The following is a 16,477-nucleotide window of genomic DNA, read 5'->3' as shown; positions in this document are numbered from 1 at the left end:
GGGTATGAGGAAGGGCTCAGTCTGGCCAGCGCTCAGCAGCGAGGCAGCCTGGGAAGGTAGCCTGGGACACATCTGCAGGTCTCCCTGCTCTCTGAGTCCAAGTGGATTTGAGAAACTTGACCACAGTGAGCCCTCTATTGAGCGCGTGCCATGTGCCCAATATTTACCTTTACCGCCTGTAATGCTCCACGGGAGGTACTGTTTTCATTTTACTTACAGAGAAACTGAGGCTCAGAAAGATTCGGCAACGTGCCCAGGGTCCTGCTCTGCACCAGTCCCAGGTGTGCCTGACTTTGGAGTCCACACTCAACGCACCACCTCACACTCAGGATGAGAGAACCCTGCTCCTGGGACTGGAGCCACAACAGCGTCTACACTCCTTGCTGGGAGAAGCCAGGAACCGTCTGTGCTCAGGAGAAAGCCAGGTCCTGCCCCCTCACCCCAAGGGGTTTACGATTTGGGACAAAGAGGGCTGACGAAACATGGGGAAGCCAGGGTCCGTGTTTAAGCTGGTGTGGACACAGGCATAGCCGCTCAGGGCCAGCCAGGGGAAGGACAGCCAAGCCCGGGGACAGCTGTCAAGTTACCACGGGGAGTGGAGTCCCCTTCTCCTCCTCACCCTATCCCACACTTAACATGCCCCCTTCGTTCCCCTCCTCTCCTGTCCTTGCAGAGTAGAACCAGCTCTAGCTGCGGCCAGAACAGCAAGTCCTTACGTCTTTCGCGTTGTCACTGTGGCCTGTTTACCCTCCGCAGTCCGTGATCTATCATGTCTGAGAGATTCCCACCTGCTGGTGATGCAACACCTTGATGGGGCCAGTGACATGGGCTCTCATACCACAAAATGTACTGGGCACACTCTGAGTCAACAAAGTGATGGTGTGCCAACAGAGATAAGGGTTTTCATTGTTTATTTGTTTGGGTTTTGTTTACTTATACCCTTTTTTTCATCTCCAAAGATCTGAAGCTACTGGCAGTCAAAATTGAGGTGATGATGATGATGATAAGACCAGTGAAAATAAAAATAATAACAGAACACTATAATCTGATAAGGCACAAGACCCAAAAGACAATCACAGAGGCAATTAGGGATGACAAAGTTGTCATCGTTGACTTTCACATTGGTTTCGGGTTTTCTGGAAGCCCATGAAACAAGAAATTCAGTCAGTTCCATTATTGTCATACTCAGAAGAAGGAGGCGCACCAGACTCAAAGGGAAAATAAAAGATTTTCCAAACAGCAAATAGCTAAGTAAAGTCTCCATGACACTTTATGTACAGGGACCTTAGAATTGTAGCAAAACGTCCCTGGTCAATGGCAATTTTGCTTAGGATCAAGGTGAGGTAGCCCAAATATCTAAGCTTCTGGTGGGCTGACAAGATCTATGGCTGCAATGAAGGGTGCCTTGACATGTTCAAGTGGGAAGTCCTGTCTGTTAAAATATTAACGTTAATAGCTTTTTATTTTGTTAATGTTTAAAAGAGTAGTACAATGTAGAAAAGGTATAAGATACAGAGAAGCAAAATTATATATAATCACCTGTAACTCCATCAGCTCTTGTATATTTGTCCATATTTTTCTTTATCTAGGCATATATTTGCATTCATTTTTGACAATTCACTTTTATAGTATCAAGCTGTTCGGTGACCTGATTTATCATTTCACGAGTATATCATACTTATATGTCCATGTCGACAATGTGGTCATTCACAATATGATTTTCAGTGGAGGTAAATACGGACATTCCAGTAATTTAACAATCCTCTCTTGTACATGGTTTTGTTTTTGCACTGCAACGAATATCTTTATAGCTAAATGCATGCATTCCACGGCTACTGCCTTAACATAAATTTTTAAATAGGAGGACATTTTCTGGACAGGTACGTTCCTATTCACAAATCCTTTGCAGTAATTCTGAAGACTCCCAGGTAGGCTGAAGCCAGTGGCGCAGACTCTATAGAGGAGTGAACGCACCACAAAGCTCTCAATGATCTTCTATCTATGCTACTTTTGCGGACTTCCAGATAAACATGGAAAAATGAATGCACATATCTAATTTCACTTTTTTCTGAAGCCTGCCTCAACCTATGGTAAAGAGATTTTTTTTTTTTTTTAAGAAAACGTTTAGACCCATAGGAGCAGGAAGTCTGGAAGAAAAGCTGCCGGCAAGATTGGAAAGCTAGAAAACAGCCAGACCCGTTGCAATGAATTCAGCAGTCCTGAGAGCGCCGATCTTACGTTGGCAGTGGGGGAAGATGAGTTCCCACCTTTTTTATTGCACGGAATTAACAAAAGGCTTAAGGAATTACAGTAGATGTGCAGCTGGCCCATGTTGCACCTGTGTGTGAATTAGAACTGGCCTCCCCATGCTCAAGACACACTGCTGCCATCTGCCAGAAACTTGTCATAACAAATATGCAACTCGATACTGTCTATAGTGTGAGAAAGGTGTCCTCAGAATTGGGCAGTGCACAGCTTATACAGCCATACCTAATAGCCCTGAACTCAAGGCACCAGTTACCACTAGAGGTGAATGAAGAGGCTGCTGTAAAATATGAAAGATAGGTTGAAATTATTTAAAGGACAGGTAAAACTTTAGCTCCTTAATCTCACCTTGGCAGAAGACTGGAGGCTTATTTTCTAAAAAGAGAAAAACTATGGGGCGCCTGGGTGGCTCAGTCGGTTGAGCATCTGACTTCGGCTCAGGTCATGATCTCACGGTTCGTGGGTTCGAGCCCCACATCGGGCTCTGTGCTGACAGCTCAGAGCCTGGAGCCTGCTTCGGATTCTGTGTCTCTCTCTCTCTCTGACCCTCTCCTGTTCACTTCTCTCTCCCTCTCCCTCCTGCCCCCCCCTCAGAAATAAATAAAAACAAAAAGAGAAAAACCAGACAAGAATGCCAGGCAGGGTTGAGAACAGGGTTGATATCCCAGAAATAGAGGGATTAAATCAAAGGATGCCCTCTGAATGCTGACCCCCATCCTGCTTCTTCCGCTGAGCCCCAAGGACACTGGTATCCAGGCCTTTACCCTACAGGCAGGAGAGCAGGAAAAACTTCCTAAGGACACATGACCACCTCAAAAGGAAATACCTAAATATTTTTACATTAGGGGTTCTCCAACCAAACATTCCAGGGGATCACCCAACAGTGAGGCTCACAGTCGATAAGTGCTACGCATGTACTTGGTGCTTCAAATCCATTTTTTAAAAAACCACTCTTAAATTTAAGCAGACAAGCAAAAATTAGCAGTTATTTGAGGACAGACCCTAATATGAAAGATAAGAGACCCAAAATAAACATTTTGAAAAGAACTTGAAGAAAACAAAAGCTACACAGAAAGAACACTTAAAAATACCATGAATATTAGGCAGAGAAGGACAAATACCATATGTTGGCACGTATAGGAGGATTAGGAGGAACTTGACGGAGGAACAAGGGGGAGAAGAAGGGCGGAAATGGTGGGGGAAAGGGAGAGAGGCAAACCACGAGAGACTCTTGAATGCTGACAAAAACTGAGGACTGATGGATGTGGGGGGGAGGGGGGATGGGCATGGAGGAGGACACTTGTGGGGATGAGCACTGAGTGTTATGTGGAAACTAATTTGACAATAAACTATTTGTAAAAAAAAAAAAAAATACCATGAATATTGGAGTGCCTGGGTGGCTCCGTCGATTAAGGGTTCAACTCTTGATATAAACTCGGGTCTTGATCTCAGGGTTGTGATTTCAAGACCTATGTTGGGTCTGTGTTCAGCCTGCATTGGGCATGGAGCCTACTTAAGAAAAAAAACAAAACCATAAATATCATCAGAGAGTTAGATACGTTACATCAATGAAACAGGAACAAGGTGTTATAAAAGAACATTCACAGTTTTTTTTTTTAAAAGCTCTTGCAAATTAAAAATAAGAATGCAGAAAACAAAAACCCGAATAGAGGGTGAGGAAGTCCGCCAGAAAGAAGAGTAAACAGAGAAGGAAGACGTCAGAGAAAAAATAAGGAAATTAGACGGCTTGTCTGGAAGTTTCCTAGTATTGGAAGAGATAAAGACAAAATAGTGCAATCAGCTTGTAAAACAATTCAGCATGACCCAGTAAAGATGAACGCACACGTACTGTACCATTGAGCATGAGACAAAGATTCATTAAATTCGTTAATGTATTCAACAAATATTTATTCTGCACCTGCTAAATTCTAGTCATTGTGCTAAGCACTGATCATATGAGCATAAACGAGATGGGCGAGACCTCTGCCCTCTTAGAAACCAACCGAAATTGTTCATCCCAAGGCAGAGGTGAAGGATGGCACATCTCTGGCTCAATTTTGTCCACAAGGTTTGGGATCCCATGTGAGGAGTGTCTGGGTAGATTTCCTATAGGCAGAACGTATATAGAAGGGGATTATAATTATTCTGTGGTTCAGAAGAGAAGTAAAGTACCACCAATGCTGTATTGAGAAAGAACAAGTTTAATTTTAATAATCTTTAACAGAGGGGGTGCCTGGGTGGCTCAGTTGGTTAAGCATCTGACTCCTGACTTTGGCTCGGGTCATGATCTCACAGTTGGTAAGTTTAAGCCCCACATCGGGCCCTGTGCTGACAATGTGGAGGATGCTTGGAATTCCGCCTCCCTCTCTCTCTGTCCCACCCCCACTTGCTCTCTTTCTCTCTCTCAAAAATAAACTTAAAAAATAATCTTTAACAGAGTTGTTCAAACATAAAAATTAATTGTCTGGGCATATGGCAAGTTGGCTGTCAGTGGAGGTTCTCAATACTAAACAGGGCTCATTCACTCAACAACTGAGTGGGGACTGTGTGCCAAGCACTGTGTGAGGCATGTGTATTAGTTAGCTATTCTGCATAACAAGTTTTCCCAAAACAACATTGTATGATCTCTGACAATTTCTGTGGCTCTGTGGCTAGGCGGTGTGGTTCTGGTCCAGGATCTGTCATGAGGTTGCAGGCAGGATGTTGGCTGGGGCCATAGTCATCCGAAGTCTTGACCTTCTGTTTTCAGGGTGGCTCACCCACGTGGCTGGCAAGTTGGTGCTGGCTGTTGAGGAGGGGCTGCCGTTCCTCTCTGTGTGCCCCCCTCCCCAGAGTTGCTTAAGTGTCTTCACAACAGAGTAGCTGTTTTCCCTCAGAGTCAATGATCCAAAGGAGAGCAAGGTGGAAGCCACAAGACCCTTTCTGACTGAGCCTCAGGACTCATACCCCATAACTTCCATAATAGCCTATTGATCACACAGGTCAGCACCCCTGCCATGAGAGAGACCACACAGGGCATTGAACCAGAGAGGAGGATCAATCATGGAACCACACGGCGCCTGGCCACCACAATCTGTATACACAGTGATGGAAGAAGGGGGTACCTGTTAGTGAACTGTGTTCATTTGCTAGTGATTGGGTCAAGGAATTGGACTGAGAGACAAGGTGATTCCCTGAAAACCTCACGTTTTGTGATTCTGTGCATAGGTCCTAGTTACCACATCACTTGCCTACCATCTCAGAACCAGTGCTCAAATCCTCACTCTTTTTTTTCAATGTTTTATTTATTTTTGAGAGTGAGAGGGTGAGCAGGAGCAGTGAGAGGGACAGAGAGAGATGGGAACGAAGATCCGAAGCAGGCTCTGTGCTGACAGCAGCAAGCCCAATGCGGGGCTCGAACTCACAAACTGTGAGATCATGACCTTAGTTAATGTCGGGTGCTCAACCAACAGAGCCACACAGGTGCCCCTCAAATCCTCACTCTTGTGATATGGGCAATGCTGGGGTCTCTAACTGTGCTCCTCCATTATTAGCTGCTTATTGTCACCTGGTGAGATAACCATGGCTCTGTCCTCCATGCTCTCACAGAAGTCCCCAGATAACCCCACACTCGTTGTTTCTCTCCCCAGAGCCTGCCATCACCTGTGCTCCCATCCCGGGACCACGGGGTGTCCTATGATAACACCAAAAGAACATGGCGTCCCTGTCCCAGAGCTGCTTTTGGCTGGGCTTGGACAATTCCTCAATAGCAGCAAGGCCCTGTGGGCTCAGGAGGAGAGCAGGCCCCACACCCTTCCTTTGCCTTGTTGAGCTCTCTTCTCCCTAATCAAGGCCGTTCCATATACCAGACACCTCAGGGGTAGTGACCTCTCTGATGTTTTCAAATGACCTCTGACCTTTGGGCTTTGGGGCTAGGTGGAGGTGTGTGGCTAGCGTCTCAGCCCGGCCCACACCAGTGCTGGCTGACACTCCTTTGGGGGCACTAACCCATGCCTGTAGAGGAGTCCATTATGTCCAAATCACCTGAGGAGGCAGGGGTGGCTGGGAGAGCTTCAGGCCTGAGTCTGGGCTGGGCTCTCAGTGCACCGCGCTGGGTGATATTGATGTGGGCTGTGCCGAAGTCCAGGAAGCACCCCTACCACTTGTAGGGCACTCTAAGTACATGGTTCTTCTGGGTTCAAGTGCTTCAGTCTTGCTACGTGGTCAAGACTGGCTCCTGGAGTAGCTCTGGTGAATCTCTCTCTCTCTCTCTATTTACTATATCTATCTATCTATCTATCTATCTATCTATCTATCTATCTATCTATCTATCTATCATCTATCGTCTATCTATCTACTATCTCTCTCTATCTATATATCTATCTATCCATCTATCTATCATCTATCTATCTATCTATCTATCTATCTATCTATCTATCTATCGCTAGCTATAGTTTTTAAAGTAATACTATTAGGATGGCTATTATTAAAACAACAACAGAAAATAACAAGTGTTGGAGAGCCTAAGGAGAAATGAAACCCAGTTCCCTGTGGACGGTAACATAAAATGTTTGCAACCACTGTAAAAACAATATGGTGGTTCCTCAAAAAATATTAAACATAGAATTACCACATGATCCAGTAATTCCAATTCTGGATATATACACAAAAGAATTGAAAGCAGGGACTTGAAAAGATCGTTCTACACATATCACCATTATTCACAAGAGCCAAAGGGTAGAAACAACCCAAGAGTCCGTCAATGGGTGAGTGGCTAAACAGAATGTGGTCTATACATACAATGCAATATTATTCCGCCTTTAAAAAAAAAAAAAAAAGAAGGATATTCTGGTCCATGGATGAACCTTGAAAACATTATGGTAAGTGAAAGAAGCCAGACACAAAAGGATAAATATTGTATGATTCCCTTACATAAACTCTCTAGAACAGGTGAACTCCTAGATACAGAAAGTAGAATAGAGGTTACCAGGGGCTGGAGTGGGGGTTGATAATGTGGAATTGCTTAATGGATACAGAGTTTATGTTTGGGATGATGAAGCAATTTTGGAGAGGAGCAACTGGGTGGGTCAGTCAGGTTAAGTGTCTTACTTAGGCTCAGGTCATGATCTCGCAGTTCGCGGGTTCGAGCCCCATGTTGGACTCAGTGCTGACAGCTTGGAGCCTGGAGCCTGTTTCGGATTCTGTGTCTCCCTCTATCTCTGCCCCTCCTTCACTCATACTCTGTCTCTGTCTCTCTCTTCCTCTATCAAAAATAAACATAAAAATGTTTTTAAAAAAAAAATTTTTGGAGATAACAGTGATAGTTGTACAACATTGTGACTGTAATTAATGTCCCTGAATTATATACTTCAAAATGGTTAAAATGGCAAATTTTATGTTATATATTTTTTTTACCACAATAAAAAAGTAATACTAAACAGTATCTTAAAATCCCAATACTATATATAAAATATGTACAGTGGAAAGCAATATCTCACATTTCTGAGATGAACCCTGATGAATTTACTACCTAAGCTTTCAGATTTCTTTCTCCCATGGAAGTTGGATCTCAAGATTCCATGCGATCCAGCAGAACCCACCCACCCCTTGTGTGGTGGGAACCCCCCTGCTCTATGGGGGTTCTTGGGGGGCTTACACTTCTCTCATTATGCTGGGCTTGCCTAAAAAACTATATGTTTACCTACACAGCCTGGTAGTTAAAAGTATAGTTCTGTTGCTGGATGGCTTGGGTTCAAAACTCCATTCTACCACTTGCTACCTAATGGACCTCACCGTTCTGAACCGCCTTTTCCTCATCTGCTGTATCTTTGATGTCAGTCTGTTGGGAAGATTATATGAGTTGATGTACATACACCATGGGGTTTTTTTTTTGTTTTTTGGGGTCTTTTTGTTTTAATGTTTATTTTTAAGAGAGAGAGAGAGGGAGAGAGAATGTGAGTGGAGGAAGAGCCGAGAGAGAGATAGAAACACAGAATCTGAAGCAGGCTCCAGGCTCTGAGCTGTCAGCACAGACTCTGACACGGGGCTTGAACTCACGAACCACGAGACCATGACCTGAGCCGAAGTCAGGTGCTTAAATGACTGAGCCACCCAGGCACCCCTATTTTTTAAAAGCACCTAGCTAGTGAGCACAGAGTCTCAGCTTTATTGCAATGCCTGTATTATAACTTTCTACCACTGGACAGTCCTCATTGGCCATCATTTTTTGGAGTTCGGGGGAGGCACTTTAGCCTACTGTTTCATTCTCTATTTTCCCTCAGTAACCTCTCTCCCTTTCCTACTTTTTATCACCGCCTCAAATGCCTGTATGGGAAAGCACAGAACTCATTTCCTTCCAGCCTATTCCTCGACGTTTCCTCTTTAGCAGCCAGCATGGACTACCAAATACAATTCTCTCTCTGAGAAGAATTCTAGGTCTCGCTGTGGAATTAACAGACTTTGTTTTACCTCCTTACACATTTACACACAAAGATACATATGTTTCTTCACGGAGTTGTGTAATACATCACATCTGGAACCTTGCTTTAGTTTGCTTAAAATAGCTCGGACATCCTCTCCTAAATAAATGGGGTCCCCAAACCAAATCAGAGCATTCTTCTTGCACTCGGGACCTCATGAGAGACCTGGGCCCCGTGTCAGAGCACGTATGAAAATGGTGGGTAGAGCCGGCTGCCAAGCTGGGCATAGCCTGGTCATTTCCTGATCTCAGCTGTCCCACTGTCTTAGCTGCTACAGATGTCCCTGGAGATATCCCTAGAGATGACGGAGGTAGTAGAGACACAGCCCACACACTAGCCAAGAACAAAAGAGGAAGACTGCTCTCCTCGAAAGATGGAACCGGCCGTAATAAGGCCTGATAACCGTACCTCCGATAAACCAGCAGGACTGTCAGGAACAAGTCAGGGCCGCGAGCACAGCTTCCAAGGACCGAAGCGGGAGAAGCCACCACCGGAGAGAAGGGGCGCGCCAAGCGAGGCTCGGAATCGCTCGTCACAGAAACCTACTGTGGAAGCCACAACCGGAAAATGAGTTCAATCAAATATTTCTGGAAATTTCGAGGAAAGCTAGAGTATGTGGTTTGGAAATGTAATAGGAATAAGGGAGGCTAAGGGAGAAACATGGCTATGACTACTCCATGAAAGGAGACCCAGAGACAGCCCGGCACGCCTGGCGGCCGCTGCCCCCACCACCACACACGGAGGCCCTCACCAGCTGCTGCCCACTGCCCTGCCCATCCCAGAGGGGATTCCCTGCGCTCTTTTGTTCTTTATCCCAGCTTCTTATTTGCAGTCTGGGACATTTCCAGCTGATGGCTGAGTGTAGGCACCACACCACCCTCTAGAGGGGTGTCCATACCTTTCTGAAATAAGTGTGAATCAGTTCTATAATGAGAGTGGGGTGGGGTGGGATAAACCAAAATTCACATAAATGAGTCGAGTTAAAGGCCCAGAAGAGCTTGTGGAAGGAGAGACCCTGTGCCTTGAGCTCTCTAAAGCGGGGGGGCACGTCAGCCTTACCTCGGTGGCCCCCTCAGAGTGAAGCAGCGTCAGAGCCGTGCTCCACAGACGCTCGGCCGCTCATCCTCTGCTTCCTACAAGTGACCTGCGCACGGAGGGCATTCACTAAGTGTTTGTTGGCTGAGTGAGCATAAGCAGGCTGTGTCTTTCGTCTTTGGATAACGTGTGACAGCTTTTTCCACCTCTCCTTAGAGCACCCTCTAAACCCCGCTCAGCACCCCCTGCCCTCACCCCTCCTGCAATCTCATCTCCCCAGCCCTTGGCGTCCCTCACAGTATCCCCTGCTAAGCTCTGCCAAGCAGCGCCTTCTGCCCAGCTCAGGCCCACCACCACCAAGAAGCCACGCTGCGACTAGTTTCTCAGCAGCTTTATTGAGTAGCGAGAGGTAATGTCTTTTCCCACTGGACATGTGTCCTCAGGTTTGTACAAGAACTGCCTTGGGGCAGACAGACAGACGGGCGGCGGGGCAGGGCAGGTGTTGCTGGTAGCGCGGGCGCACCAGGGACAGCTCAGCTCTCCAAAGGGGCCGGTGCCTGCTCTTGCTCCCGCTCGGGCAGGGCCAGGGGTGTGTCCCGCTCCTCTTTCTCCTTGAGGGTGCTGAAGAACGAGTTGACCTTGTCCCTCAGATCCTTTTCCAGGAAGCTCAGGTGGTCTTCCATGCCGTCCGCATAGGGGCCCAGCTTCTGCCTGAGCTCCTCCATCTGCTGCACCAGGACTTTGTTGAAGGTCTCGCCGTAGGGCCCCACGTTGCGGCGGAACTCCTCCACCTGCCGGTCCAGGTCGCTGTTGAGCTGGGCCAGCAACTCCTGCAGCCCCTTGGCGTTGTCCCTCAGCTTGCCGCGCACGTCCTCGGCCACGGGCGCCAGCCTCTGCCTCAGCTCTTCGGCGTTGGCCGTGATCTTGGCCTTCAGATCATCTGCATTCTTCTTCATCTGGAAGGCCAGCCCCTCGAGCTGGTGGTTGAGCTTCTCCTGGACGTCCTGCGCGAAGGGGGCCAGGCTGCGGCGCAGCTCTTCCACGTTCTGGTCGATCTTGACCTTGAGCTCATCGGCATAGGGAGTGAGGTGCCCCTTGAGCTCTTCCACGTTCTGGTCGATCTTGGCCTTGAACTCATCCGCGTAGGGCATCAGTGAGGACTGCAGGTTGTCCACGTTCTCGCGCACCATGGTCTCCATGCGCTGCGCGTGGGAGGTCAGGTGGCGCCGCAGGTGGTCGGCGTGAGTGTTGACCTGGGTGCGCAGCTCCTCCGCGTAAGGCCCCAGGCGCTGCTGCAGCTCGCGCACGTTGTCGCCGATCTTCTGGCTCACCTCGTTGGCATGGGGCAGCAGCCGGGTCCGCAGCTCCTCCAGCTCCTTCCGAATCTCCTCCTTCAGCTTCTCCGAGTCTCTGGTCAGGCGTTCGTGCAGCTCGGTGGCGAAGGGCACCAGCTTCTTCTGTAGGTTATCAGCATAGGTGTTCACTTGCCCGAGCTTGTCCTGAAAGAGGGCACTACAGGGGAAAGACACAAGACGGCCGCCGTTACACTTGGCATTCCGCACCAGGACCTTGTCTCCTAATATGCCTGCCTAAGAGAGGTGAGTGTTTGGGGGTGCCGGGTTCACCCAGCTCCACTCTGTGGCCTTCCCTGCGCTAGATCATGGTTTGAGAGAGTGGATGTAATAGACTAAGTTACTACCTTTTATCTCTGAGTCTCCCCTGACCTTGAGTCACAATACCCACCTATCACATGACCTCCAGGGGTGTGCTTTCCCCTCCCTATCTGTGAAGTAGAAAAGGCAGACTTTGAAGTCCTTCCCAGCACAGGTGTGCTGTGACAGAGAGCACATTCACTGATAGGATGTTATGCTCTGGACCCCTTCCCAGTGTCTTTTACAGATTCAAAATACTGGCTTCCTTGCACGTGCCCACCCTCACAGGCTCCCCAGATATCCCCACCTCCCTTCCCATGGTGTCCCAGGGGCCCATCTTTCTGGAATGTATTGGGACCCAGCTCCCGTGACATTTCCCTCCCTCCCTTTCGTCCATGCATCTCAATGCTAAGACGTGGCCACTTGCCACACTCTAGAAAGTTAAAGCAGAAGATTCCTTAAGGATTATCAGTCCAACGCCCTGTCTGCATGTGGATCCCAGATCTGGAGACCTCGGGGCCACTGGGTGAGTCAGTGGCAGGGCAGTGGGTGTCCAAAGCCCAGGCCTCCTGCCTCTGAGCGTCAGCCCTTGGCCGACGCATTGTATGGCCTTTAAGAAGCCCCAGCCGGCAAGTTGTGTCTTTCTTACTTGAGCTGCTGGGTGAGCTCAGCCTGCTGGAGATGTTCGACGGCTTCCTTGGCATTGTTGCTCAGCTGGCTGAAGTAGTCCCACACCACGGTGGCCACCTGGTCGGCACTGACCTCAGCCCGGGCACCTGGGCAGGAAGCAGAGAGCGATTCATGAGGACCTGACTCCTTCTTTGCCCCTCTGCACCAGCGCTGAGCTGCAGACCAGCTGATGGTGGGGGAGCCCCACTGCTGATCTCCCCGCCTGCGCTTCCCTAGTTAGAAGCCACAGGGGAACGTGAGGCTGGCCTGGCACTCAGGCCAGCAGAGACAATGTTCCCAATAGGCCAGCCCTCCTATGAACCCAGTGGCAAGTGGGGAGCCCTCTGTGTCCAGCTGGGGGACGACAGGCATTTGGAACCGTCTTCTTCCCTGGGCCTCAGACTCTCCATCCTGCCCACCAGCTGTGGCAGAGGGGTCCTGCCCCAGAGCCCCTTCCAAAGGAAGCTCCTACTCACCAGTGACAGCCACTAGGGCCAGGGTCAGGACCACAGCCCTCAGGAACATCCTGGGCTTCTCGCTGGGCTGCACTGGATCCTTTCTGGAAACAGACAGGGTTACAGGAGAGGCTCTCAGTCAGCTGCACACTTGCTGCTGTCCGAACTGACTGAGGCTCGGAGCCAGCCAGCCATTTAAACTCCCACCAGCCTGCCCTCCCCGCCTCCCTCCCCAGTGTGACTCCACGCTGGAAGGTGACACATTCCCAGGAGGCCTCTTGGACTTTTGTGACTCTAAGACTACGTGGAAGCTGACGGTGGCCTGAGGCTTGGGCAGCGGTCAGAAGGAGCTGTTCTGTGCTCAGGCCCCACCCAGCACGAAGTGGGGGGCGGGGGAGCCGTGAGCTGTGGGGGGAAGGAGGCCCAGGGAACCTGAGCCAGGGAGGGACTGATGCCCCAGNTGAGTGTTATGTGGAAACTAATTTGACAATAAACTATTTGTAAAAAAAAAAAAAAATACCATGAATATTGGAGTGCCTGGGTGGCTCCGTCGATTAAGGGTTCAACTCTTGATATAAACTCGGGTCTTGATCTCAGGGTTGTGATTTCAAGACCTATGTTGGGTCTGTGTTCAGCCTGCATTGGGCATGGAGCCTACTTAAGAAAAAAAACAAAACCATAAATATCATCAGAGAGTTAGATACGTTACATCAATGAAACAGGAACAAGGTGTTATAAAAGAACATTCACAGTTTTTTTTTTTAAAAGCTCTTGCAAATTAAAAATAAGAATGCAGAAAACAAAAACCCGAATAGAGGGTGAGGAAGTCCGCCAGAAAGAAGAGTAAACAGAGAAGGAAGACGTCAGAGAAAAAATAAGGAAATTAGACGGCTTGTCTGGAAGTTTCCTAGTATTGGAAGAGATAAAGACAAAATAGTGCAATCAGCTTGTAAAACAATTCAGCATGACCCAGTAAAGATGAACGCACACGTACTGTACCATTGAGCATGAGACAAAGATTCATTAAATTCGTTAATGTATTCAACAAATATTTATTCTGCACCTGCTAAATTCTAGTCATTGTGCTAAGCACTGATCATATGAGCATAAACGAGATGGGCGAGACCTCTGCCCTCTTAGAAACCAACCGAAATTGTTCATCCCAAGGCAGAGGTGAAGGATGGCACATCTCTGGCTCAATTTTGTCCACAAGGTTTGGGATCCCATGTGAGGAGTGTCTGGGTAGATTTCCTATAGGCAGAACGTATATAGAAGGGGATTATAATTATTCTGTGGTTCAGAAGAGAAGTAAAGTACCACCAATGCTGTATTGAGAAAGAACAAGTTTAATTTTAATAATCTTTAACAGAGGGGGTGCCTGGGTGGCTCAGTTGGTTAAGCATCTGACTCCTGACTTTGGCTCGGGTCATGATCTCACAGTTGGTAAGTTTAAGCCCCACATCGGGCCCTGTGCTGACAATGTGGAGGATGCTTGGAATTCCGCCTCCCTCTCTCTCTGTCCCACCCCCACTTGCTCTCTTTCTCTCTCTCAAAAATAAACTTAAAAAATAATCTTTAACAGAGTTGTTCAAACATAAAAATTAATTGTCTGGGCATATGGCAAGTTGGCTGTCAGTGGAGGTTCTCAATACTAAACAGGGCTCATTCACTCAACAACTGAGTGGGGACTGTGTGCCAAGCACTGTGTGAGGCATGTGTATTAGTTAGCTATTCTGCATAACAAGTTTTCCCAAAACAACATTGTATGATCTCTGACAATTTCTGTGGCTCTGTGGCTAGGCGGTGTGGTTCTGGTCCAGGATCTGTCATGAGGTTGCAGGCAGGATGTTGGCTGGGGCCATAGTCATCCGAAGTCTTGACCTTCTGTTTTCAGGGTGGCTCACCCACGTGGCTGGCAAGTTGGTGCTGGCTGTTGAGGAGGGGCTGCCGTTCCTCTCTGTGTGCCCCCCTCCCCAGAGTTGCTTAAGTGTCTTCACAACAGAGTAGCTGTTTTCCCTCAGAGTCAATGATCCAAAGGAGAGCAAGGTGGAAGCCACAAGACCCTTTCTGACTGAGCCTCAGGACTCATACCCCATAACTTCCATAATAGCCTATTGATCACACAGGTCAGCACCCCTGCCATGAGAGAGACCACACAGGGCATTGAACCAGAGAGGAGGATCAATCATGGAACCACACGGCGCCTGGCCACCACAATCTGTATACACAGTGATGGAAGAAGGGGGTACCTGTTAGTGAACTGTGTTCATTTGCTAGTGATTGGGTCAAGGAATTGGACTGAGAGACAAGGTGATTCCCTGAAAACCTCACGTTTTGTGATTCTGTGCATAGGTCCTAGTTACCACATCACTTGCCTACCATCTCAGAACCAGTGCTCAAATCCTCACTCTTTTTTTTCAATGTTTTATTTATTTTTGAGAGTGAGAGGGTGAGCAGGAGCAGTGAGAGGGACAGAGAGAGATGGGAACGAAGATCCGAAGCAGGCTCTGTGCTGACAGCAGCAAGCCCAATGCGGGGCTCGAACTCACAAACTGTGAGATCATGACCTTAGTTAATGTCGGGTGCTCAACCAACAGAGCCACACAGGTGCCCCTCAAATCCTCACTCTTGTGATATGGGCAATGCTGGGGTCTCTAACTGTGCTCCTCCATTATTAGCTGCTTATTGTCACCTGGTGAGATAACCATGGCTCTGTCCTCCATGCTCTCACAGAAGTCCCCAGATAACCCCACACTCGTTGTTTCTCTCCCCAGAGCCTGCCATCACCTGTGCTCCCATCCCGGGACCACGGGGTGTCCTATGATAACACCAAAAGAACATGGCGTCCCTGTCCCAGAGCTGCTTTTGGCTGGGCTTGGACAATTCCTCAATAGCAGCAAGGCCCTGTGGGCTCAGGAGGAGAGCAGGCCCCACACCCTTCCTTTGCCTTGTTGAGCTCTCTTCTCCCTAATCAAGGCCGTTCCATATACCAGACACCTCAGGGGTAGTGACCTCTCTGATGTTTTCAAATGACCTCTGACCTTTGGGCTTTGGGGCTAGGTGGAGGTGTGTGGCTAGCGTCTCAGCCCGGCCCACACCAGTGCTGGCTGACACTCCTTTGGGGGCACTAACCCATGCCTGTAGAGGAGTCCATTATGTCCAAATCACCTGAGGAGGCAGGGGTGGCTGGGAGAGCTTCAGGCCTGAGTCTGGGCTGGGCTCTCAGTGCACCGCGCTGGGTGATATTGATGTGGGCTGTGCCGAAGTCCAGGAAGCACCCCTACCACTTGTAGGGCACTCTAAGTACATGGTTCTTCTGGGTTCAAGTGCTTCAGTCTTGCTACGTGGTCAAGACTGGCTCCTGGAGTAGCTCTGGTGAATCTCTCTCTCTCTCTCTATTTACTATATCTATCTATCTATCTATCTATCTATCTATCTATCTATCTATCTATCTATCTATCATCTATCGTCTATCTATCTACTATCTCTCTCTATCTATATATCTATCTATCCATCTATCTATCATCTATCTATCTATCTATCTATCTATCTATCTATCTATCTATCGCTAGCTATAGTTTTTAAAGTAATACTATTAGGATGGCTATTATTAAAACAACAACAGAAAATAACAAGTGTTGGAGAGCCTAAGGAGAAATGAAACCCAGTTCCCTGTGGACGGTAACATAAAATGTTTGCAACCACTGTAAAAACAATATGGTGGTTCCTCAAAAAATATTAAACATAGAATTACCACATGATCCAGTAATTCCAATTCTGGATATATACACAAAAGAATTGAAAGCAGGGACTTGAAAAGATCGTTCTACACATATCACCATTATTCACAAGAGCCAAAGGGTAGAAACAACCCAAGAGTCCGTCAATGGGTGAGTGGCTAAACAGAATGTGGTCTATACATACAATGCAATATTATTCCGCC

The 16,477-nt window shown here is 47.9% G+C and overlaps 1 protein-coding gene across 1 annotated transcript; it reads right to left on the bottom strand.

The window, feature by feature from the left end:
* Positions 1 to 10,134: 10,134 nt before the first annotated feature.
* On the bottom strand, positions 10,135 to 12,692 carry LOC144243153 (apolipoprotein A-IV). Its single transcript, XM_077778233.1, has 3 exons — positions 12,556 to 12,692; positions 12,060 to 12,186; positions 10,135 to 11,270 (listed from the first exon to the last, which is right to left on the bottom strand). The coding sequence occupies exons 1-3, from the start codon at positions 12,602 to 12,604 to the stop codon at positions 10,292 to 10,294; spliced, it is 1,155 nt and encodes a 384-aa protein (XP_077634359.1). The 5' UTR covers positions 12,605 to 12,692; the 3' UTR covers positions 10,135 to 10,291.
* Positions 12,693 to 16,477: the final 3,785 nt, after the last annotated feature.

Source organism: Crocuta crocuta, unplaced genomic scaffold (assembly GCF_008692635.1).
Source record: "Crocuta crocuta isolate KB4526 unplaced genomic scaffold, BGI_CrCroc_1.0 scaffold271, whole genome shotgun sequence".
NCBI classification, from domain to species: Eukaryota; Metazoa; Chordata; class Mammalia; order Carnivora; family Hyaenidae; genus Crocuta; species Crocuta crocuta.
Note: the sequence above shows the minus strand (reverse complement) of the source record. Positions and strands in the feature narration are given on the sequence as shown.